The sequence below is a fragment of the Salmo salar genome, chromosome 05 (genome assembly GCF_965601325.2).
Source record: "Salmo salar chromosome 05, fSalSal1, whole genome shotgun sequence".
In the NCBI taxonomy this organism is placed as follows: domain Eukaryota; kingdom Metazoa; phylum Chordata; class Actinopteri; order Salmoniformes; family Salmonidae; genus Salmo; species Salmo salar.
Genome location: NC_138295.1, coordinates 22,093,990 through 22,118,864, shown reverse-complemented (window position 1 = coordinate 22,118,864; position 24,875 = coordinate 22,093,990). Strand labels below are relative to the sequence as shown.

The 24,875-nt window shown below is 43.0% G+C and overlaps 1 protein-coding gene across 2 annotated transcripts in view; it reads right to left on the bottom strand.

Moving 5' to 3' along the window:
• Positions 1-24,875, bottom strand: part of LOC106604467 (solute carrier family 4 member 11-like) — a 34,003-nt gene that overhangs the window by 7,691 nt on the left and 1,437 nt on the right. Inside the window, exons 1-16 of one of the 2 annotated variants that reach the window (XM_014199106.3) lie at positions 15,155-15,323; positions 9,926-9,976; positions 8,745-8,849; positions 8,329-8,384; positions 7,870-8,089; positions 7,244-7,325; positions 6,981-7,104; positions 6,562-6,780; positions 3,993-4,077; positions 3,533-3,658; positions 3,184-3,297; positions 2,940-3,072; positions 2,582-2,655; positions 1,930-2,200; positions 1,518-1,624; positions 1,190-1,355 (exon numbers count right to left, since the gene is read on the bottom strand). In XM_014199106.3, coding sequence (XP_014054581.1) covers positions 1,190-1,355; positions 1,518-1,624; positions 1,930-2,200; positions 2,582-2,655; positions 2,940-3,072; positions 3,184-3,297; positions 3,533-3,658; positions 3,993-4,077; positions 6,562-6,780; positions 6,981-7,104; positions 7,244-7,325; positions 7,870-8,089; positions 8,329-8,384; positions 8,745-8,849; positions 9,926-9,976; positions 15,155-15,191 — 1,970 coding nt within the window. In that variant the 5' untranslated portion in view covers positions 15,192-15,323. Of the gene's footprint in view, positions 1-1,189; positions 1,356-1,517; positions 1,625-1,929; positions 2,201-2,581; positions 2,656-2,939; positions 3,073-3,183; positions 3,298-3,532; positions 3,659-3,992; positions 4,078-6,561; positions 6,781-6,980; positions 7,105-7,243; positions 7,326-7,869; positions 8,090-8,328; positions 8,385-8,744; positions 8,850-9,925; positions 9,977-15,154; positions 15,324-24,875 lie in introns of those variants that run through there. The other variant, XM_014199105.3, reaches the window with a different exon arrangement.

The window sequence follows — 24,875 nt, the reverse complement described above, 5'->3', positions numbered from 1 at the left end:
TTCCAAGTGGGAACTCTGGCCTCTTTCTAGAGCTCCAATTTTTCGACCTGAAGATCACTGACATCATGATTCAACCTCGTTTTTTCAGAGTTAAAAGCACCATAATACCCCACAAATTATGGAAATGGCAGGCTACTTTGACACTGACAAACTGAGTATCTGAGATCAATGAAAATGACCGTGTCTTGAATCCATCAATAGTCTAGGCCTGTGTGTGTGGACGCATATTGTAGGCTACAATATGAGGAGGAAATTATAGTCCTAAATATGCTTTCCAGTTTCACTGACTCTCCCAATGAATCGCAGCTCACTCACTGGTGATGGCATAATGCACTCATGCCTAAAGTCTCTCTCTCTTGTTTTACTTTGTAAAACAATATTTGGAAGTTTATCAAATATTTGGTTAGCCTACAGCTGACAGATCAGAGTATTCTCTTTTCAGCATTAGACATTTGCTTTCCAACCTGTGTTTTCCACGATTGTAGACTATTTGAAATATTGTGAAAGGCCAGTTTTGTCTGCATTCTGTTTGTTCACTGACAGATTTGTTGCACGTTCCCTACTGTAGGCTATGCCTCATTTGGCTACACTCCACAGCTAGGCTATTTTTTAAATAAGCTATTTATCCTCTGTGGCAAATATTTTGTCTTTCTCATGATGTAGTAGATTATTCTGAATTATTTAATTTCTTTCGGAACACACAGCAGTAACTCCATAACTTTGGAAAATGTATTTCAATTTATCAGGCGTGCTGATGCTCCTACAGAACCCTTCGTGCGGCTGTAGAATTAACGAAGAGGCAACTCGAATGAACTTTGATCGCGTTTGTTAGAATTTTTACATTGCAAAAAATGACAATTTTTCATGCCACGAGAGGTTCCAAATCCGGCTCAAATTAAGCACTGGTCAAAGCCTTACGACAAAGTCATATTTAATGAAAACCAAATACAATATACAGAATAATATAGTAGCGTTATAGAGTATACTATACAGTTGAGTGTGTTGAAAAATGCATGTGCTGTGCTGCAGCAAAAGTACATCATTGTGACAAACTCTCTTGCAGGTTTGTTTGCAATCATCAAACGATAATGTAATGATTCTGCAATATTCTCCTGGCGGTGCAGTTATATCCACTTTGCAGCACACGTTCTTTACCTAGAGTATAAAGTAAAAATATAGAAGATCCTACTTGGCTTCGGGGACGTGGGTGAGTGATATGACAATATTCTGGTCGATGAAGATGAGCAGCGCCAGGAGGAAGCCTAAGCCTACAGCGCTCAGACAGTTCATGCCCGTCAGCTTGTCAAACTGGGCCAGCCTGAAGATCTTCCCGTTGTGGAAGTTGAACACAGGAACTGTTTTGAAATGTTGGGAACAGTTTAGAAATGTGGCATGATTTGTCTTGTGGCATTTATCTAGTCTTTTTCAAGCCTTGCTTGAAACATTTTGATCAATGACAAATTGGCCATTTTAAAACAGACAATTCCCTTTTCTGAACAAAAATGTGTACTACTCACGCTCTACATCAAGGAAAAGGAAGGAACCAATGAAGGAGAATATAACGACAGCGATGGGTAAGGCACAGTCGGACACCACCTCTCTCACTTTGGCATGCAGATAAGGACTGTGGGAAGTAAACCAAGCCACATAGCAGTATGTCAACTATGCATTGGGCACAGAATAACATTTTGCTACTCTAAATTATATAAATTGAATTTAGCAGTAGACGGTTCGACAATGAAGTGTTAGTGCTGGGCTGGAACAAAAACAACCAGCAGACAGGAGTCGGAGAGATAAAGTGTGTCCTTTAGCCACCATTGATCTGGCAGTGGTCAGTCTGGCAGTGGTCAGCCTGGCAGCGGTCAGCCTGGCAGCGGTCAGCCTGGCAGCGATCAGCCAGCATATTAGTGCAACTTGATCTGAACTTACCTCCTCCTCAGCTGGTAGAGGGCATACCCCAACCACAGAGTCCCCAGCATGAGCAGGAGACAGAGGATAGGCCTCTCCCTGGTACACAGGACCAGAGACTCGGGCAGAAACACATGCGTGACATGCTCCACCACAGGGGCCCCATGGCTGGTCCCACTCCCCAGCCTCTCTGTTGCATTTGCAGCCTTCTCCATTAACTCCTTGATCTCTAGAAGCACCCGAGTGCTGTTATTGGTTGCCAGCGTGGGCCCATGGTAGAAGTAATTAAAGACTATAGGGAGAGAAAGACAGGGGTAGAAATAGGGATAAGGGCAGGGAAGGAAAGAGTTAATCAGGCAGCCCAAGGATAAGGGAGAGACCGAAACATATGTATACGCTCGTCTGCCACTTCCTCAGCCACTGACTTGTGCTTAACTCAAGGGTGTCCTCCGGAACACATGTCAGTTCCCTTCAGAGCCTGCCCGGGGGGAATGGTTTGATTGCATGCTTCGCTCGCCTCTTAAAGACTGATGGATATATGCTGGGTACATTTACTGTGCAGATGACGGGCAGCCCGCTTAGATTCCTCTACATTTACACTAAGACGGATTTTCCCGATGGGCGGAACACCTGAATATGTTGTGTAAATGTAAGCCCCCATCCCCAGACTCACTTTTGACAGTGCCTTTCACCGAGTCCCCAACAAAGGCTATTGAAATGAACAGGGCTATGATTTCCTCTGATGAGCTGTAAGGAAAGGGTATAAAGACATAACAAACCAAGGCAAAGTCACAACACTGATTACAAGTGAGTACCTTCAATGAATGGGATGTTTATGGAAGAAAATGAAGTCAAAACAGACAGGAATGTCACATGTTTAGTGGGTTCAGTAGTCATGCTGTCAAGGTCCTTTCCTAACTACAAAGTTGAGCCAAACAGAGCTGAGCCAAGCTGCACTGCAATGGCCTGCACTGGTCTGGTTATACATCCAGCAGAAGCCTGATTCACTGAATGGCTGTTTGTCCACTGACCGTTTGAAGAGCTTCATGAACAGGCTGACATTCAAAAGTGCTCCCAGGATGAGAAAGAAGCTGTTCCACAGGCCGATGCAGGCATAAAAGGCAGGGAAGTCCAAATCGTAGTCATCACAGATTCCCCGGATCACTACAAACACATAAAATATCAGACAAATAATTCAAGTCTACAGGATACTGATGTAGTATTTATGTTGTCCAGATGTTTCTCTAAGATCATCCTCCAGTGTAGTAGACATACCGCTAATAAAGATGGCCAGGGGTGCAGTAGTCAGTGGGATAACCAAAGGAGCACCAGCAAACAGAGAGTAGATCACTCCTCCGATGCTCTGGCCAACGATGACTTTCCGGACATCTATCAAGAACAGACCATTATAATGTTAGCGTAGGCACAGATTTTATATATATATTTTTTTTAAAGATACAGTGAGTGACTATATATATTTTCAGGATTCAATCAACAGAAAATATAATTTATTTGAATTTAATTGAAAGCTGAATTATTCAAACATTTCAGTCAGGGTCATTCAGGCTTTGACAGATGGACAGGCACAAGACAGGGGGATAGAGAGACATCCAGATGATTGTACCTAACTCTCCCCGCGTGCTCTCGTCGTTCAGCGAACCAAAGGCGATGTTAGGAAGTAGAATGGCAATGTACAGGAAGATGGCGGTGGTGGTGTACTTCAGCAAGGAGCGGTCTTTGCCGTACATACCTGTACGGACCAACAGGTGAGCAGTTTACAACTCTGCCAACCAACCAACCAAAGAGCAGTTTACAACTCAGCCAACTTCGAATACAGGTACAATCTTGGATATGAACTAGCTGTGATAATCGTAATGACAACAGCTATTGTAAGGTGAAAGATTTAGCTTTTTTCACAACTTTGGGCTATGTGATGTGTTAAATATGATAAACTGTATGTCATATTGAAGTAAATTATCGAAAAAAAATAATTATCCATGACCGGTCTAAATAGAGGGGCCATAACGGCAAAGTATCTTTTAAAATGTAGTGACGAGAGGAAGGCTAATGCGTAAAAGTTATACCGTCTGTGAAGTCGGAGGGATAGAGTGGTAGTCGCCGACGAAGATCCTCATAGATACCTCGGCCAACTTTAAAGAAATCTGCACACTGTGGAGAAACAAACGTTTTATTGATTGGTTGCACTATCCTGTACTATTATGTGGTCTGTAGGTCTACTGCAAAGCACATGATCCTTTGGGGATGATAAAGTCTCTATATACAGTAATACAAGACACTAAACCAGAGTGGCCTGAAACCACAACATCCACCACAGTTGTGTTTGTTAAGGCACACGGAAAGAAAAGCCCTCTGGAATAAGTATTTGACCTGGATTATTGAGGATGCGTTGGTTGGTTATTCAACATCATTTTTACTAAGGTACTTCAAGCGCAACTTTTCTTTAACTGGGCAGGCATTTCTGTGTTGCATCTCTACACACTAAGCCCAGAAATTTCCCCTTGATTTAAGAAGGCTACATAATGAAGTACTTTGTCGTTACAAGAGCCTAGATGCAGTCTGCTGCCAGGGAAATACAACAGTTTGGCATACAGCTGAATGTGCAGTCCAGCTGCTTACCATTCCTGAGGACTTGATGATAGAGGGGGGAAAGGGATAAAATAAATTGGCTGAAGTATTACTACATAGTGGAGCGACTCTTTATATGTCTGGATAAAGGAAAACCTGAGGGTGGTCCATCGCCACATGGGGGAAATCTCATAAGGGGACCACACCACTAACAGGGAAAATACTTTTATCATGCCGCTTTAAAGGAATAGTTACTCAAAGTAAAAGTAAAGTAATGCTCTTTATTTTATTTGCGTTTTAGCTTATTTTTCGACTTACAGCATTTCATCCAAACCAAATTTAAGATTGTTAGCTGGTTATTTACATCCAGAATCTTTTGAATGAAACAACCACACTCTATGTTGAAAATAAGCTTGAAAAACAGTGAACTATCCCTTTAACTAGCAGGTACAGTGACTTCGGAAAGTATTCAGCCCCCTTGACTTTTTCCACATTTTGTTACGTTACAGCCCTATTCTAAAATGGATTAAAAATACAAAAAATACTCAGCAATCTACACACAATACCCCGAAATGTTTGCAAATGTATTAAAAATAAAAAACAGAAATACCTTCTTTACATAAGTATTCAGACCCTTTGCTATGAGACTCGAAATTGAGCTCAGGTGCATCCTGTTTCCATTCATTATCCTTGAGATGTTTCTACAACTTGATTAGAGTCCACCTGTGGTAAATTCAATTGATTGAACATCATTTGTAAAGGCACACACCTGTCTCTATAAGGTCCCACAGTTGACAGTGCATGTCAGAGCAAAAACAAAGCCATGAGGTCGAAGGAATTGTCTGTAAAGTGCCGAGACAGGATTGTGTCGAGGCACAGATCTGGGGAAGGGTACCAAAACATTTCTGCAACATTGAAGGTCCCCAAGAACACAGTGGCCTCCATCATTGTTAAATAGAAGAACTTTGGAACCACCAAGACTCTTCCTAGAGCTAGCCGCCCGGCCAAACTGAGCAGTCGGGGGAGAAGGGCCTTGGTCATTGAGGGGACCAAGAATGCGATAGTCACTCTGACAGAGCTCTAGCATTCCTCTGTGGAGATGGGAGAACCTTCCAGAAGGACAACCATCTCTGCAGCACTTCACCAATCAGACCTTTATGGTAGAGTGGCCAGACACTCCTCAGTAAAAGGCACATGATAGCCCGCTTGGAGTTAACAAAAAGACGTCTAAAGACTCTCAGACCATAAGAAACAAGATTCTCTGGTCTGATGAAACTAAGATTAAACTCTTTGGCCTGAATGCCAAGCGTCACGTTTGGAGCAAACCTGGCACCATCCCTACAGTGAAGCATGATGGTGGCAGCATCATGCTGTGGGGATGTTTTTCAGCTGCAGGGACTGGGAGACTAGTCAGGATCGAGACAAAGATGAACCAAATGAAGTACAGAGAGATCCTTGATGAAAACCTGCTCCAGAGGGCTCAGGACCTCAGACTGGGGCAAAGGTTCACCTTGCAACAGGGCAACGACCCTAAGCACACAGCCAAGACAACACAGAAGTGGCTTCGGGACAAGTTTCTGAATGTCCTTGGGTGGCCAAACCAGAGCCTGGACTTGAACCCGATTGAAAATAGCTGAAAATAGCTATACAGCAACACTCCCCATCCAACCTGACAGAGCCTGAGAGGATCTGCAGAGAAGAATGGGAGAAACTCCCCAAATACAGGTGTGCCAAGCTTGTGCCATCATAACCAAGAAGACTCAAGGCTGTAATTGCTGCCAAAGGTGCTTCAACAAAGTACTGAGTAAAGAGTCTGAATACTTAGGGGAATGTGATATTTCCGTTGTTGTTTTTTTTGCTTTGTCATTATGGGGTATTGTGTGTAGATTGATGAGGGGAGAAAACAATTTAATACATTTTAGAATAAGGCTGTAACCTAACAAAATGTGGAAAAAGTCAAGTGATCTGAATACTTTCCGAAGGCACTGTGTTTCCAACTTAACAGTGAAGCTGCTACATGTTGGCCATGTCAGTCCCAGTCAGATTGATGAGGTAGCCCCTGCCTACTTTTAGTGTTTTTTTGCTGCGTGGGTCCGTTTCTGCATGGATCATCTGCTTCTCTGTAGCTGGTTTCTTATTGACTATGGAGAGATGATGCCGCTGGTGCACCAGCTCTTGTTTGAACTCCTCCTGGGTCTTGGCGTCCAGCAGTTTCTGTCTGAAGGAGATGTCTGAGAACATGGTGGCGAATGTGCGGCCCAGCTCGATAGCTGTCTTGGTGCTTTTCTGGGGGAGCAAGAGAATACTTAGAGAATATTTGAGGAACATAATGGGACTATTAAGATATTAATCAGTTGCCAGTAGATTTCTCAACTCACAAAACACATAAATATGGGCATTACTGTAATATTGCCACAGACATATTGGTATTAGCGTAATGTCATGTTCTGCTTGTTAAATCGTAGATAGGTCAAATGGAGAATTACCGTTCTAGGTGGGGAGAGAATGAGGATGACATATCGAGCCTCACAACAGTTTGCTCCCCAGTTCTGTGGTCTCTCCAGACGGGCGATGCAGACGTGGCGTCTCTGGAGGCTCTTCACATTGCATCTGGACAGACGGACACAGACAGACAAATTCAGTCAAACCTCTTGTCCCTACTCAGAGGTTTGACTGTTTTTGGAAACATTACTTACGTAATGTAATAACAAGTAATGACCGATAATACAGTATGTCAGCTGTTACTCACAGGACACAGAGCCAGGACTGCTGGTAGCGGACTCCAGTGGCAGAAGCAGTCACACCCTGAATGGTCTCGGACAACAATTGCACTGGGGAGAGCAAACAGAGGGTACTAATATCAACGAGTGTATCTTTGTCTATTACATTGAAAACAAAGATAAATCATAATAAATGTTTTCACTGAAATATTAGGCCTACCTTGATATAATACTCCATCTCATTTATCACCAATACCTTGTGTGCTTCAAGGGATACTGTAAGATTGTGGGGATTCTACTTACCCAGAGTCAGATGAACTCATAGATATCATTTTTATGTCTGTACGTGGAGTTTAAAGATAATTGAAGTTAGCTTATTGTTAGCTTAGCACAATTGCTGGAAGTCTCCGGGCACAGTAGCCAGCTCCTCTCAAAAGCAGGGAAATTGACTATTGACTATTCCAAAGGTGGGTGGTCGGTCATTTATAGTCTGACAAAGCTATACGTAGTAATCTATAATTTTTACATACGGACATTTTACTGATAATCATAAGAAACGAGATTCTATCAACTTGCTCATTTTAGACCTACATTGGCTTATTCCAGCAATTGCCATTTGCAAACTGTACTTTGCATTTTATTCCCTGATGCACACCATTGTCCTCATCTCCTCCTGTGTCTGTGAACACAGTGTTCATGACCTCGTCCATGTCACAGCTCCCGTGGCCGTCTTCCGTTACATGGGTCAGCATGCGCCTTAGCACCTCGTCTAGAGTGGTTGCCTTATCATCCAATAGGATACTGGCCTGGGCCAGGAAGCCATCTAGGTCCCGGTGGCCACGCACTTCCTCCTGGAAGTTCATCGGCTTCACATACTGGTGGAGACAAGGCCAGGGAAGATGTCGGTATGAGTAGACTTGTAAAGGGTTCCAACACCATACAGATACACTATTCGTAACTCAAACTTTCTCATGCAAACATCCCATTGAAGTTAGTACTCGGTCTGGGTGAAAGTTTGATTTAAAAAATGTCATAATTCCACTGGGATTCACTTCTCAAGTTCCTTTAGCTAATATTAGAACTGTACAGAGAGTGTTGTAAAAGAGTAGCTTACTTTTCTTGATGTGTTCAGGAGCCCAACCCCAGGGTCATCCCCAGGGTCATCTGGAACTACAGATGAAAGGTTTAAGTCGGCATCGTTTTCAACAGACCACATAGGCACATAGCTCTCAAGAGATCTGTTTCTCCATATTTATAAATAGTCAGTTCTGACAGCAGGTGGAATAGTAGAAGGACACACAATGACAGACTGTTTATTTCCTTGACTTCTGAGGAAGTCTTGGCACTGACTAGTACCTCATTACTGTAACAAAATGTCAAAATATGGAAGCTAGACAGAGAATAGTGGTTTTTGGCAGCCCTTGGTAAATACTATTTCATTGATTAGTATGATGCACACACCCGTGCCCGCCGCGCCCACACACACACACACACACACACACACACACACACACACACACACACCCTGACCTGAAATCCCTGTTTGGATCGGAGTGTCATAATGGTCCTTAGCTGTATTGTCATGGTTCCCCACTTTGCCCTCAACACATTCCTCCCGCTCCACGTCTCGCAACTCTGCAGACGCAACAACACAACAAAGGTCAGAGGTCAGGGATTAGGATGCCCTCTCCATTGTCATAAATTACCATGCAGGTCCTTCTATCTCTGAATAGTCTAGTTTACTTCTCTGGAGTACCTTGCTTGATGTTATGGTACACTCATATATGAATGATGGAAAAGTACAGTTATACTTTCAGAACCTTGCCCTCCAAAGACAAACCTGCAGAAAACGCATAGTGTTAGCCTAATGGATGTAGCTACTACAATATCGATTGATTCAGTCAGGACAAAAACCCGGTTTTGGTCTCAAGGTTAAGGTATTAGACAAGGTCAACAGTATTTAGAGTATGAAGCTATTGGTCTGCCCTCTGGCTGTAATACCATCTGTTATAGAACACACAGTACAGAACATTGAGGCCCTATAAAAGAATCCCCCTAAAACCAGACATGGCACAATATAACAATAGACGTCCCCTCGTAAATTCTTTCATCGTATTGAAGAGAAATATGTGTTGTAGATTCATGCATGTTTTATGAGAGAGAAAGAGGGCACGAAGACTGTATCCATAAAAAACAATGCAGCTTGATCTGGTAATTAGCTTGGCTGAGCTATAACTTTGCACACATGTGATATATGAGTATTCCTCCATGGCATCGGCTCATTTGTCATCTACCTAGTTGTTTACTAGTTCGTTACTTCGTTACTATCACTAAAGGCCTGACGGTGCTCATTGGTGCTTGAAATGAAGCATTAGCATAAATAACCACTGCAATCAGTGCATATTAGCCTTGCCCAGAGTGATCTACAGTATGTGTCTTACCACAGGTTGGTACCTAAACAAAATGGATACATTTTGTCAAACAATTAAGTATCACATCACATCATGTGATATAATGCCATGTCACATCCTATCTATCATCCTATCATGTGATATAATGCCATGTCACATCCTATCCATCATCCTATCATGTGATATAATGCCATGTCACATCCTATCCATCATCCTATCATGTGATAGAGATCACAGCAGACGAGAGCACCGCTGAGCAAAGGGATCAAAGTCAACAATGAAACTCTGTTCTATACTCACCCATCTCCTGGAAAACATATCCATTCTTTGACCTGCCAGATGATGGAGCCTCTGTGGGGAAAAGAGAGAGAAATATGGTAACTAAAAAAGAGGAAACTGGAAAGTCTGAGCTTTGCAATGTCAAAGAGTGTTTTCAGATATTTTCACTTGAATCGATAAAACAATCAGTCAAGCCAGCTATAATGTGTACCAAGAGACTGAACAAATCAATGTCGTAAATGTCTAATTACTCATGACATATTTGTACTCTGTCTGTACAACATAGATAGCATAGGCCTTCATTTGATCACCCTGTTGAAGGAGAACTTTCCTGCAGTGCTGGAAATATAAAATGTGTAGTGTAGTTGAGGTTTAAAAAGGCTTCTGAAGTTTGTGATTTCCACTTAGAAATTTCAGACTTGATTTTCCCTTAAGGAAAATGTATCAACCCCTACAAAAATGTCCTCTAATTATAATCCACCTAATAATTCACATTTCCTTTTGCTGCAGGATTACTTTCCTGTTGTAGCAAACTGGCTTAAAAGAAGATCCTTCACCTGTATTGGCTATGCTTGGTGAGATGCATCAGCAAGCATCATGATGTCCCTTCTCTTTATACTGTATGTAAAAGACTTTGTTATTTCCACATGGGATATCCTGTACCCTACATGTGACTAGGACATAGTGGAACCTGGCACCATACAGTGCAAAGTGAAAGGTTAAGGGTGTAGTAGAGAATGTCCCCAGGTCTCAGTGAAAATGGATCTGACACAGAGTGGATCTGACACAGAGCTGACACAGAGTGAACCCAATGTTCCTGGCATTAGCATGCCTTCAGAAACAGCTCACAGAATGCAGGTGACAACAATAAATGACGTCCGTTAGCTTTCAAATCCACCGGCAGGCTCGTAGCACTGAAACGCCTGACAGAAATACAGCAGCAAGTTGTGTATTAAGTCCTAGCATTGCATGGTTGAAGTCAATTCCATTTAATCTGGAAGGTTTTTATTTCCTATGAATTTATAGTTTTATGTATACGTCTGTAAGGAGTAATATTGTATTTTGTAGAATGCCAGAGCGCTATGAGAAGATATTTAGGACATTGGAAGAGGTGTCTTCTCATATGTCTCTTATTTGTATCATTGAAAGTGTCAAGACATTTGATACCCAAAAGAAACACATGAATTCAGTTAAGTTACCGTGAACCTGACCCCAACCCCAGATGGTGTTTGAAGGGCATGAGGAAATGTTTGTGTGTGTAGTCAGGTATCTCATAGAGACAGTCCTGTTCCTAGCAAGGTACTGGAAAGAGTAGCCTCACAGCCTTTCTACCATAGAAATAAAATGACTAGAAGAGAGAGAAAAATTCAGACCACAGCACATTGACTTGAATGGGAGTGTCCATTCAATGAATTCTATTTCTATGGCTCCAATATACTGTATCTCTATGGTGATTAGAGGGAAGATTCTCATGCCTCTCCCATTTCACAGGGTTTCACCTCATCAACTGACTGAGCACCTTACGTAACAGGGCCCTTATGTGACAGTCTGAGCAATGTGTGAGAAGAACCTATGGTATTTTATGCCAGCCTTTTTGTGTGTTATACAGACGACCACCTGGCAAGTTGAAGTCTTCTGTCAATAGTGTATATTTTAGGTCATGAACATCTATAGGTATAATTATTATTATTTGTATTTTTTATTTTATTTCACCTTTATTTAGCTAGGCAAGTCAGTTAAAAACAAATTCTTATTTACAATGACTGCTTTTCCAAAAGGCAAAAGGCCTCCCGGGGATGGGGGCTGGAATTAAAAACAAAAATACATTAAATAAATTAAATTAAATGCATTATGCATAATGAAGTGGTCATAATGCACTGAAATACTTCCTCATATGGATGTATGATCCCCTTACAGTCTGTTATTGTCGTCTCAGAAAGACACTGACTAAATAACAGCCATTTAGTCTGTTGAAGATGTTTCCTACGTAAACAGTTGTAACAGTAAGGTGTACACGTGCAGTAAAGGATGATCCCTGTGGGCTGGTAAAGTCTTACCAAGACATGTAAAAAAAAAATGTAGTACCAATTGAAGCCTACTGTACTCCTCCCTCCACTACAACACATCTCCTCCCCAGGGCTTCTTCATGTGCTTGTGCTTGTGGATGTCCTGTTTAGAAGGCTGTCTGACTTCCTGAGGACGCTGTCTCGTGGTGTTGACAGAGATATACTGTCCTGCTGCAGGCCGCATGGCAACTTGGCCATCGAAATCAATCCCCAAAATAGTTTCCTTCCACTATCCTGCTCCTGGTTGTATCCAGTTGCTAAAATGTGTATCTTCCTGTTTGCTTTGGAAGGTGACATTTTTTTATTTTGTTTTTATTCAATCTGCTTTTAATTGACCACATGATCTCTTTTACAGTCACATTGTGCTCTGAGGCAGATTCTTGGACTAGAAATAGAGTTTTAAATTTGACGGTTTGATATTCCCAGCATGTTTTTCATTAAAATGGCTGTCTTGTTTCCAGAAATCCATTGGGGTCTGAGCTAACATGTCTTCAGAACAACTGCTGGAGGGAAATTCGATTTATCTCCTTTTATATTTCTTTTCTAATGATGCTGTTAGATTTGTCTTGCCTTCTATGGTATGCTGACATGTCATTCCTATGTTCTCTTTGAGGTACACAGTATGGTAAACTGTATGGTAAACTGTATGGTAAACGGTAGGGTTAACGTTATGGTAAACTGTATGGTAAACTGTAGGGTTAATGGTATGGTAAACTGTATGGTAAACTGTATGGTAAACAATAGGGTAAACTGTATGGTAAACTGTATGGTCAACTGTATGGTCAACGGTATGGTTAACGGTATGGTTTCAACTCTCCGAATGACAGCTAATGAGGGAATATTTGTGGTTTGGGGAAAGTTATTACCTTCAATAAGGACAAGAAGCTAGGTTCATACCTGGGGCTTGGCTCGGAAAGCCTCACTATCGTTGTTTAGAGAAAAGGCTATCAGCTTGAGGCAACTGGCCTTAGGAGTTTAGAAACAGAATAGCCTTGTCCTACTTAAGTCTTTTCAAATAGTACATTCAGCTAGTTGCAAAAAGTGGGAAATGTTATGAATTCTTTATTCTGTTTGAGCGGTATCTTTTACTCCCTTTGGGATAAATATTATCAAGGTCATAACCCCTCTGGAAGAATGGGATACATTTTGCTAAATCAAATGATTATCTCCCCTTCTGAAATACAGTCTCCCCATATTGTATAATTTATGTGGATGAGAAATTAAATTAATGAATAAAAAATGCAGGACTACCGTAAACATGAAAAGCAACCGCCAGAAAAAAATAGTCCTACTGCCTCACATGTACAGGGTAATAACATTAACGGCAGGTTGTGTTGTGTTGTGTACTGTAGACCATGTCACTACGCCAGTATGAAAGCAAGACATACAGCTCTTTCTACCACAATACCTTACACCTGTGAGAGTACTTTTGCATGCCAGGTGAAGTGATTACCTCATCAAGGTGCACAATAGGTTTGTCTCCGTAAACATAACTGCCAGACCAATAGTGTATGATTGTGGGTTTCTGGCATCCGAATCTCAGATGCCACCTACTGTCATTGTGCTCTCCCGTTGTTTCAAAGCACTGAAGCCCTACCCTGCAGCCGTGCTGATATTACAGATATGCACACACATGCTGTAGAAAAACAAGGAAATCAGTCAAAGTATATCAAGTTCTAGCTTGGTGCCAATGCATGAAGAGTAAAATACAACTTCAAACAGTTGCTTCTCCTTGACACCAATTCTGTGTGGCAATGAGGGATAATCCTTTTGGAGGCAAAAAAATGTAACGAAGAGAAAACCGAGCTAATTATCTTCCGTTTTTAAGTGGATTAAGTAAAACTATCTCAAGCCTGAACATGCTGGTTCAAAGTAAGGCCACAGGGAAGAGTGTCTTATTCTCTCCATGAAGTGCCTTATTAAATAATTCCATATGGTCATGATATTTGTATTATTAAATAAGTCTCAACAAACCATCCCAGGTCTAATAATACATTCAATGAGTGGAAACCTTGAAATTTACCAGATTAGAACATGTGGCTTTTTTCTACTGGATAATCTTACTTAATCCCTTGCCTGAGAAAATTCAACCAGAGCAGATTAACCCATGAAGACCACAGAAGAGCCAATACAGGAAGTGGAAAGGGGTGGATGCCCCAACGATAACTACAGAGATTGTCTGAGCTACCTGTATCATACATATTTTTAGGAAAAGGCTGTGCTATTCATAACTGCCCTGTTGTGCTATTCATATATAGTGCCCTGCATACTGTAACTAATTGGTTGGTGGCATGCAGCCATCTACGTTGTTTGTACAGTGAAAAGTTTGTGTGGTGAAGGACTTGAGTTGGTAAGAAGTTTTAGTTCAAATGAAATAAAATCAAATCAAATTTTATTAGTCACATGCGCCGAATACAGAAGGTGTGGACATCGTGGTTGTATGTAGCCTATATGTAGGAATAAGTAGAAGGTTATCTTGGTGTTTGGGAGGACGACTGTTACACAGGCACATCTTCTGCCCTAAGAAAACCCATAATACTATTCACCTCAGGCAAACAGTCCTGCGTCTCAAACAAAGAGTCAGTCACCAAGCAAACAAACCGAGTCATATCAGAAATGGTCAAATACGCATCAGATGATATCCTTGTTATGTTCACCCATGGGCAACCAGATAAAATGTGTCAGCCCACTTCAGAATGATAGTTAACGGGTGCAGCTGTACTTCCCATGGCACGGCCAGGGTTCCATTTACAGTCATATTGTAAATATTGACCCACACCATTTGCTTTTGAAATTTCCAGCTGTCCAGGCCAATAAAGGCATCTCATTTAGCATGAATGGTTTCAATATCAAGATGCTGGTGGAAAAATATCAAACATGATTCATACAGTAACCAGTTGTAACAAGTTATAAGCACATGTAGACAATGCCACAGATTCATTTAAAAACAATACTCACACATTATACATGTAAAATTAGACAAAAATCAAGGCAAGTCTTGTTGAAGTGTAAAAGGACAGTCCTACTCTAAAATTAAACTTATTCACTAAACATACAAGACTTCCCTCCGGGTTGTCAGGTGTAAAGTCTGGAAGGCAAATGACACATGCTAGCGCATGTCTGGCACAAGGGTTCTCGGGTTGCACAGCAGGGAAACCCTCCAATCCTGGGCAAACTGACTTACCAGATGGCACAAAATGAAGGACCTTTATGGCTTCCATAATTTCCAAGTTTTCAGGTGAGAGACCCTCCCAGGTCAACCCATCATCCTCAGAAGTTCTAGTAGGATCACTTCAGCTATACTCCCTATGCCCACAGTCCTCACTGGAGTTCACACTCAGGAAGGGAGGATATCAGTACCTCCCCTAGCACATGGGGAAGAGGAGGGGTGGGGGGGTGGGGGGGGGCTGTCAACTGCTGGGTCCTTGTGTCTGTCTTTCATGTACAAATAGTAACATGCCCAATTTTTTGATATTTGGTAAACCTGGTTAATTTCAATGTCTGTATGGCCTTCACTCATGAAAGGTGCCTATTCAATCAAAATGGATTTCTGGGACAACGAATAATGAACGCTTGGAAGTTAAAGGGACGTTGCATTTTATTTTTGTGTCTTCCAAAGCACTAATTTATGCAATTTGTTTCCACTCGCATTGCTACATCCAAAAATAGCAGCCAAGCGATTCAAGAGATCGGTAATTAACGAGCTAACAATTTTGGAGGAAAATAAGATGAAATAAACTATCACTTTAAAGCTAGAATCTGCAGTTGTAACAACAAGGGAGTTTGATTAAGCTGAACCACTGTGCACCGGTCTTTGGCTCGTGATGTGAACGGACAAAAGCAAAAACCCTTCTTTAATCAAATCGTAATCTGCCTCGTTCTGTCATGTCGTCAACAAGGCAGCATAATGCATTGTTCAAAACACCTTTTCCATAAAACATACATTTTCATAAAAGTAGGGTAAAGGGGGAAGGTAGGGTAAAGTGTTTTTTATCAAAAGCAATCACTTTTGCATGTGAAAACACTGAATACTACTCATTACTCCACATGCTTAACCCATGTCACGTTTGTTTTGAACCGACTTCGCCATCAGCCAGAGCAGGGTAGCTATGATTTGTCAAAACGAATACGTATTGATCTTAGCATGTGTGGACTATAAGAAGATAGAATAAATCTCATGTCTATCTCCTATTACAATCAGATCACTTTGAACCTGGTAAGAGCATTGTGAGTCTGCCTGTAAATGAAAAGCGCTCTACAAATAAAATGGATTATTGGTATAAATGGATTAGGATCAAATACAAAAAAATATTAAATGTGACATGCAGCTTTGTACACCTGATACAGATGTTGTTGTTCAATATGTCCTAGAACATTATATTGTATAAACAAAGGAAAATATAAGCCAATACCCATTCCACTACTTTGTTGGAATGGGTTTATATAAAATCTCCATGCAGGGTATGGCCTGAATAGGCTTACTCATCAGGGAGTGGAAGGTTGTTGTTGTAACACTGTGTACGATTGAAGACATAGAAACCGTTTTGGGCCTTGAGACCATATCTACTGGCTGGGGCCTAGAAAACTGACCTTGATAGGAAAAATAAATAAATGAAGCAATGAAATGTTTTACGCCATAGTCTGAATTTGTCTAAAGATGCATCAGAATATCTGCAGAGCCTCATGTTTTTACTGTAGGTGCTTTGGATGCATGTGTCTTACTGATTACCAAATAGCATAATAATGAATTACCCTATTCTGTTGGGCTGGTTGGATATAGTTCCTCCTCCTCCTGTGGTTTGTCCAAGATGAAAAATATATTTTGGAGTCAGATTTGCATATCCTTAATTCCTTTTTACTTTTTGAATTTGATACGGTAAAATATTCTCAGAAAATAGTTTCAGAGGGAAAAGATAAAAGGATGGGGGACTTCAAAATCATTTCCCAACCAAATAATGAGCTTTGTGATTTTATGCTCATATTTTTAAAAGAGGTCTGCTCTATTTGGATGACCCTGTGTTATTTTTCCATGGATACCTTCCATTGAATTCCTCCTATCGGGATGTAATTACAACTGTCGTACCTGCTTGTTATTTCTGCGAAGGTTACAAACCTTGTAAAACTTTTTAAATTGACATCAAAGGCAGTTCCACAACACACCGTAGGCTCTCAGTAAACTTTAATTTCAGATAGTACAAAGATAGCATGTGTGTTAATAGACAGATGCCAAACAAGTCTAGATAGTAAAGCCTCTCACTGAGATGCTATAGGCATCGTAATAAGGTAGGAAAGGTACTGTGTTACCCCTGTGCATGTGGTTTCATTGCTGGTTTCCGTTGCCAAGTGTGATGTAGCCTGAGGCTAAAGCCAGGGGTTGGAGCAGCAGCTTACAACGATAGCTCTGAACTATACAAGCTGTCTGAGCTTGAGAAGACAAGATACTGCAGGATATACATGAAGTTTACGGATTTATAGAAGAGCGAATAATGAAAACCCCTCAAAATATAGTAAAAGATAAAGATCTCTGAATCTCTTGAAATGTTTTACGTGTCATGGTTGCTGTAGGTTTCTCGCTTATGGGTGGCACAAATTGTGAGGGGAATGGGAATAGCATATACAAATTAAATACTGTAGTATTTACTATAGTTAAAGCAGTGTTTTTGCAGACTGTAGTGTTTTTGCAGATATTACTGTAATATTTACTACAGTGCTTTTTTGCAGATAATACTGTAGTATTTACTATTGTATTCTACAGTACAGTATACTACAACATTATATAGAAAGTACTACACATGGTTGAGGGATACTACAGTGTGTATTATATTATTCTACAGTATACTACAGTTTACTACATAATTCTGTAGTAAGTACGGTAGTATTCTATAGTAAACTGTAGTATTTTTTCATGTGGGAGATCATTCAAATATAGGACTGTATGACGGACAGTTGATTTACACAAGACCTCAGGGCATGGAGAATTTTGCACCCTCCTTTTGTTGACATACACTTGAGCATTCAGCCTTAGGCAGTTTGGATAAATGGCTAACATACCACTCCCAGTCAGAGTAATCGACTTAAACATAGGCTTTCATACAGAGGCCCCCCTCCCCCAATCCTAACACTAACCATTAGTGGGGAAAATGCTAAACTGACCCAAGATCAGGCTCTAGAGACAATTTTATCCGACACCCATATGCAGCTGAGCTGTGGAATCTGACTGTGTGCTTAGCATAAGGTGATGGAGAGAAAGGGAGGCAGAGTTCCCAATCACATCAACACAGCACCATCTTGTGGACCAATAGGGAACAGCCTTACTGGAGTGTGTAACTGATCTGTCGTGATCTTAACCAGCTAATTGGCTGTTCATGACTCCAATTAAAAAGGCTTCTCTGCTCATATCTAGCATGACTGTAGGGATATTAAATGTTACCTTCATATAACCTCACCCAAAATGGGATACCGCAAGGTCCAAGTTCAGCTCAAACACATCAATTAAAACATATACATGACACTATTTGCTAACATCCAGTAAAAATGATACTGTTTACAGTAGTAGTTGCAGAGTCACATGTACAAAGTCTCTGTACAGGAGCCTTAAAGAGCCACTGAACTCTGTCTATGCTATTGGATAGATAGAAATGACCGCAGCTGTTCAGCCCATGTTAGTGGGCAAATGGACATCTTCAAATCAAAACCCAACCTTAATTTACTTGTTGTGACACATGGATGTTCCAAAATCCATTTTTGCAGAGACTGACTTTATGATCAAATTATCCTATTTACACTATGTACTCAATTTTGACACTAGAATAACTGTTTCTAACTCATAGGCTGTTTCCAAAGGGGTTCCTTGCTTTTTAAAGGCAGTCGCTCTTTAAAGGTGCAATATGCAGAAATAGCTCTGCCATTTCCTGGTTGTGAAAATTCTAATAGTTCTCCTAATTTCATTTTATGTGACAAGATAATCATTGTACCATCTAAACCACTGTGAAATATATTTTCAATAACCATAAATATTGTATTTTCAGCTGTTTGAAGCTAGTGTACAAAACCCCAAAGCAAAAGACGCAAAAACTAAACATAAAGAAAAGGATGCATAGAAATAGCACACATAGAACAGATCTACCGCCTCTTAGACTTGCTTTCAATGAGAATGACAGATCAATAACTTACATTTCTATGTGAATTTGTTCGGGTAGCACAAAAAGTTACATATTGCAGCTTTAATAGCTTATTGATTGGTGATGTTTGTGAACCATGGTGCATGGTCAGCGGGTTCATTGCAGGGACACAAAGTTTTTCTCACAATAGCTACTGTAAAACATGAATCAAATACCATGTACAGTACAGACAAACTGTGAGAAACACTGTCTGGAATACTACTATAATATATATATATATATATATTTGTACTTATGTCAAGAATTGTAAATTGTATTCTCTCATATGTCCAACACAAATATAGAAAAAAAAGATAAACAAATTGAAATGGCTTCTGCGTGCTCTCTAATTTCAAACCTTGGGCTCAATTAAATCTGTATCGCCTAAGACACAACCGCAAACTTCAAGGAGTTGGTCTAATGGGGTTTCGTGATGCTATCGGCCTCCCCCCTCGCTTAAGGAAGAATAGAGGAGCAATAGAGAACAAAAGAGGAAAGCTCTCCCCCCCTGTGCCATGTCATCATAACAACTCACTGGAGAAATGTAAACTGTGAACTCATTTACTGAACTGGAGCTATAAATGTGTAACCAAATTCCCAATGGAAAAATAAAGCTATTTGATTTTAACTGGGTGCATGGTCAAGTAGAGATTGAACTCATGTTAGATCAACAATCCGGTTAACAATTTAATTGAAACTAGAAACTTGAAACTAAATATGCACACACACGGAGGGACTCAATGATCTTAAATCAATCATAGGGAAAACAGTCGGAGACAAGAAGAGTGAAATAAAAACTAAATCGCTGCAAAATCATAAATCATACCAAACAGTCTGAATGAGGTGGTCAAACACTGACAATAACACTAGGCCTTAATCAACTACAGTACTTGTCTTTCCTGGATAAGTCAGTAAACAACTACACTCCCCCGCAGTGAATAAGATTGTTTGAATACGTTTTACAGTTTAGGTACTTTTTCGTTTCATACTGTAATATGATTGTGTTCAGTACAGGAATACAAAAGAAAATGAAGGCAGTATATGGAGATTTATGACCTCATGATTTACCACTTGTCCATTCCTTTGTTGGCAAATCACTTTATGCTTTTTAAAATGTCTTTCAAATAAATCAGTTTAAAATGTTCCCATCACAATGATCTTATTCAGGCAAAACTTCAGAATAGCACATGCTGTAGCTACAGAATTGTTAACGGGATATGTGACTCTCCATACCCTTTACAGATTAGCAAATAGCAAGCTGCGGTGGCTGCCTGGGGGTGGGACCTGCAGTGGCTGCCTGGGTGTGGGGGATGCGGTGGCTGCCTGGGGGTGGGACCTGCAGTGGCTGGGGGGGGGGGCGGGGCTGCCGGGGGTGGGGGATGCGGTGGCTGCCTGGGGGTGGCCGCGGGCGCCGGGGGGGGGATGCGGTGGCTGCCTGGGGGTGGGGGATGCGGTGGCTGCCTGGGGGTGGGACCTGCAGTGGCTGCCTGGGGGTGGGGGATGCAGTGGCTGCCTGGGGGTGGGGGATGCGGTGGCTGCCTGGGGGTGGGGGATGCGGTGGCTGCCTGGGCATGGGACCTGAAGTGGCTGCCTGGGTGTGGGGGATGCGGTGGCTGCCTGGGGGTGGGACCTGCAGTGGCTGCCTGGGGGTGGGGCCCGCAGTGGCTGCCTGGGTGTGGGGGATGCGGTGGCTGCCTGGGGGTGGGACCTGCAATGGCTGCCTGGGGGTGGGGCCTGCAGTGGCTGCCTGGGCATGGGACCTGCAGTGGCTGCCTGGGTGTGGGGGATGCGGTGGCTGCCTGGGGGTGGGACCTGCAGTGGCTGCCTGGGGGTGGGGCCTGCAGTGGCTGCCTGGGTGTTGGGGATGCGGTGGCTGCCTGGGGGTGTGACCTGCAGTGGCTGCCTGGGGGTGGGGCCTGCAGTGGCTGCCTGGGTGTGGGGGATGCGGTTGTTACCTGGGTGTGGGGGATGCGGTGGCTGCCTGGGGGTGGGACATGCAATGGCTGCCTGGGGTGGGGCCTGCAGTGGCTGCCTGGGGGTGGGGCCTGCAGTGGCTGCCTGGGCATTGGTCATGCGGTGGCTGTGCACTCTGTGCACATTGTGCACTCTGTCGCCGGTTACGGGAGTCTACTTGAAGACAGAGGGCGGCCAGGTTTGGTGGGTACCCCCTGCCACCTCGGTCAAGCACCGCTTGTCTCTCTTCCCAGACTTCTTGATGAATGGATCTGGTCCTAAGTGGACTTTTGAGACCGGACTAGCTAAACGAGAGCTGCATAGCATGCTAGCCAGGGTAACTCGTCGAGGTGAGCTAGTTATTACTAGCTATACCTCCCTCCCCATGGTGAAGTTGCTGGAGTAGCTCTCCTGTTTAGTATACAGAGCTGTTTAGTTATTCTAAACGGACCGTGCTGTGGTCAAAGAGGCTAGATAGCCTAGCTTATGCTGACTAATGTCAGCTAGCATGCTTAACTTCCAGCAAGTGAAACTTACTAGATTTCCCCCAGCGTTATGGCAGTTGAATAGAGTGAAGGAAACAGGGTTTGCATGCACCTCCGATGAAGAAGCAGCCCCCGAGCACTTGGCTGGGGTGACCCCGGAGAAAGGGGCCTTGGCACGGGTCTGAGTGACAAGTGCGCCCATCCGGCAAAAATAATTGTGACAAAAATGCCCCCATGTTTGGCAAACAAGGCACTATGTCAGCCATTGCCAGAGCCCCCTGTGCCCATAAAGGTGCCAGGCTTCATGCAGGCTATACAGTCTCATGGAAGCTTGTCCATGTTTATTGCTGCCCCCTCTGTTACCCCACATTCCACAGGGTTCACAGTTAAATAAAGGTTAAATTAACAAAAATATTTTAAAAATTCAAGGGGTATATCATTCTCCCCAGAGTGAGAGTGACACGTTGGGTCACTGTCCACAAGGGGGCGCCCCTCCCCCATAGGTGGCTCATTATTGGGATTCCTTGCTGATTCCTGCCTGTAGCTCATTAGTCCCTATGAGGTGTCTAGTGGTAAAGGTTATGGGCTCTATAGGCGATTAGTTGTTGGTAGCGGTGTCGAGGAAAGGAGCAGAGTTGGATACGACCACCCTATTATCCCACACGCTGTCTCTGTGGTTAAATGAACCCCCAAATAAGCTGTCTGTCTCCAGTTCAACGCTTTTCATTCCTGGGAATTCAATTCAATTACAAATCGCCCCTGTCTGTTACAACAGAAAGGGTACATTTTTTCAGAGCTGTCTGTCCCATTCCCAGCTAGGTTACAAGGCTCTTTGTCACCAGTACCTATGACTGGTCGGTAGGTTAACCTCAATAATAAAGGTTTTTCTCTGGGTCTATTTTTAATGTGTGCGGTCCAGCACTAGGTTCTAGCCGGTTACCTGAACGCATCTTACCACCTAAACTGAGTGAGGTTAGTTGTGACAACAGTACCCCCAAGTGGCATGGCCAATCGGGGTACGGCACTGATCGCCGGAGCCCGTGTACCAAGAGTGGGCCGGGCTTTAGGCAAACCTTGCCACATAAACACAGTTGTTTCAACTGAGTTCCACAGTGTTCACGGGTGTTAAAAGTGTTGTCCCCCGTATGTGAGTTCTATGAAAAGTGTTCCTTTTCCATGCTCTGACACATGGTTGTCAAGAGTGGTTGAAATGGAAGAAGAACCAATCTCTCCCAGTCCACAAGGTGGCGGCCCGCCCCATCAGATGGTACTTCACAGGAGTCTCGCTGTCTGCTCCGACCAATGGAGCGCATGCGCAGTGTCGCCCTGGATCATGCTAACAGTGATGTCAGGGTACAGGCTACAATATGTTGTGTGTCCCCCACACTTCTGCAGCGTCATCACATCGACTGTTCATGAGGCGTCAGTGCCAGTTTTGAGGAAATATCCTCCCGTCTCCAGAAGGATATTTGAAGATCCGGGACTGCTGGTTCAGCCGGTATTCCTGGTTACGAAAAGGGGCGGGACTTTGCATTGTGTTCTAGACCTACGTGTTCTAGACCTACGTGCCCTCAGCAAGTACCTCAGAGTCTACATGCTCAGAATGCTCACGAGCCGCCGGCTGTTACAGCGATTGGCTGGTGGCGGTGGAGTCGAGGGGGCAAGCAGTGTTACACACATCCATGTTACTGTCCCATATTCAGTCTCTAGGCTTCATAAGAAACCAGAAAAAGAGCTGTCTGACTCCAGCTCAGTGCATTCCGTTTCTGGGTCTCAAGCTAGACTCACTCGCGTATCACGCTTTTCTATCCCCACGGAGGGTGTCCGGGTTATGGCTTTGCTTAGCCACATTTTGGCTGGGTAACACTGTGCGCTTACGCCAGTGCCGTTGCCTACTGGGGAAGATGGCTTCTGTGAGGAAGTCGTTCCCGTGGGGCTATTGTTGATACTGTGCTAGCCACTCACCTGGACGCATCTCGCAGCCTTAGCCGATCACGTCGGGTGTCTCTGTTAGGCCTACGGGCCATGACCCAGTGGTGGGACCCTCTGTTATTGTCAGTGGCTCCTATGGGCTGAGTTGTATCCCGCAAGGTGATCACGACAGATTACCCAGAGTTTCTGGCGCTCAAGCGCTTCCCCCTATTTTTGTTGGGCAGGCTGGTGGCATACATCAACAGATGGGGAGAGACTGTCTCCCTCCTAACCTCTGCTCAATCCCTATTGCTGGGGAGAAGTGCGCACATGCTTTCGCTTTGGAGGATGCAGATCTTTTATCTAGGTGGGACCCTCTCTCTCAGGAGTGGAAGCTCTCCCAGGTATGGGACATTTTTGTCAGGGGGCGATGTAGATCTTTACGGACGGGAAATGATGTACAACACCTGTTAAGCCCCTGGGCTTGGCAAAGAGCGGTATTAAATTGAAGGAATGAATCCAAGCCTCACGCTTATCACCTGTGGAAGGCGGGCTTCCAGTGAGGCGCAGATTTCATTGGCCTTGTCAGGCATGATTGTAGATCCTTCAACCGAAGTCGCGAAAGTGCGACTCCAAATAGTATGTTGTACCTCTTTTCCCTCCTTCAGGGAACAGTAGTTCTAGTCATAACGTTACAACCGGTACATAAAACATTTACAGTTTAGTCATTTAGCAGATCTTCTTATCCAGAAGTGCATTCATCTTATGATAGCTAGGTGAGACAAGCACATATCACAGTCAAATATACAGGATACGAACATTCTATTCCAGCTAAACAATGGATATATAGCGTTTTGCAAAAAACACATACAATCTATGAATGAAAAATCTGAGAAAAGTTATATTTTACACACACACATGAAGGTACCCATAAGCAATTATAAAAAATTGGTGAATATAACATTTTGGTTTCCAGGTACAAACCAAGTGTGATGGAGTGAGAGGGTGGGTGTGTGAAGGCCGGTATATTCTTGCTCGGGAGAGAGGGTAGCCTAATTACACACACCTGAATATAATTAGCTTGGAGGTTAGGTGGTGGCTGTTTTAACCTGGCTTTGGCCAGATCTGTTTTTTGGTCTGGAGCAGCAAGAGCTGACATGCAGGGCCCTCCAATACTGTGAGGGAAATCGAACCCAACTGGACAGGAACCTACTGGATGTTACTTGGCCGTAGACCTGACCCCAGTAAGGGCAAGTCTGTTGGATCTCTGTTCTCTTTTGTTGGATACGCCGGTAAACAGCTTAGCTGTCCAGTAGCAGAGAGGGACCGGAAGACCCATGTAGAAAGGCTCAAAGTGGAGCTAGGTTTTGGTTTGGTTTTATTGTTACCCAGCGCT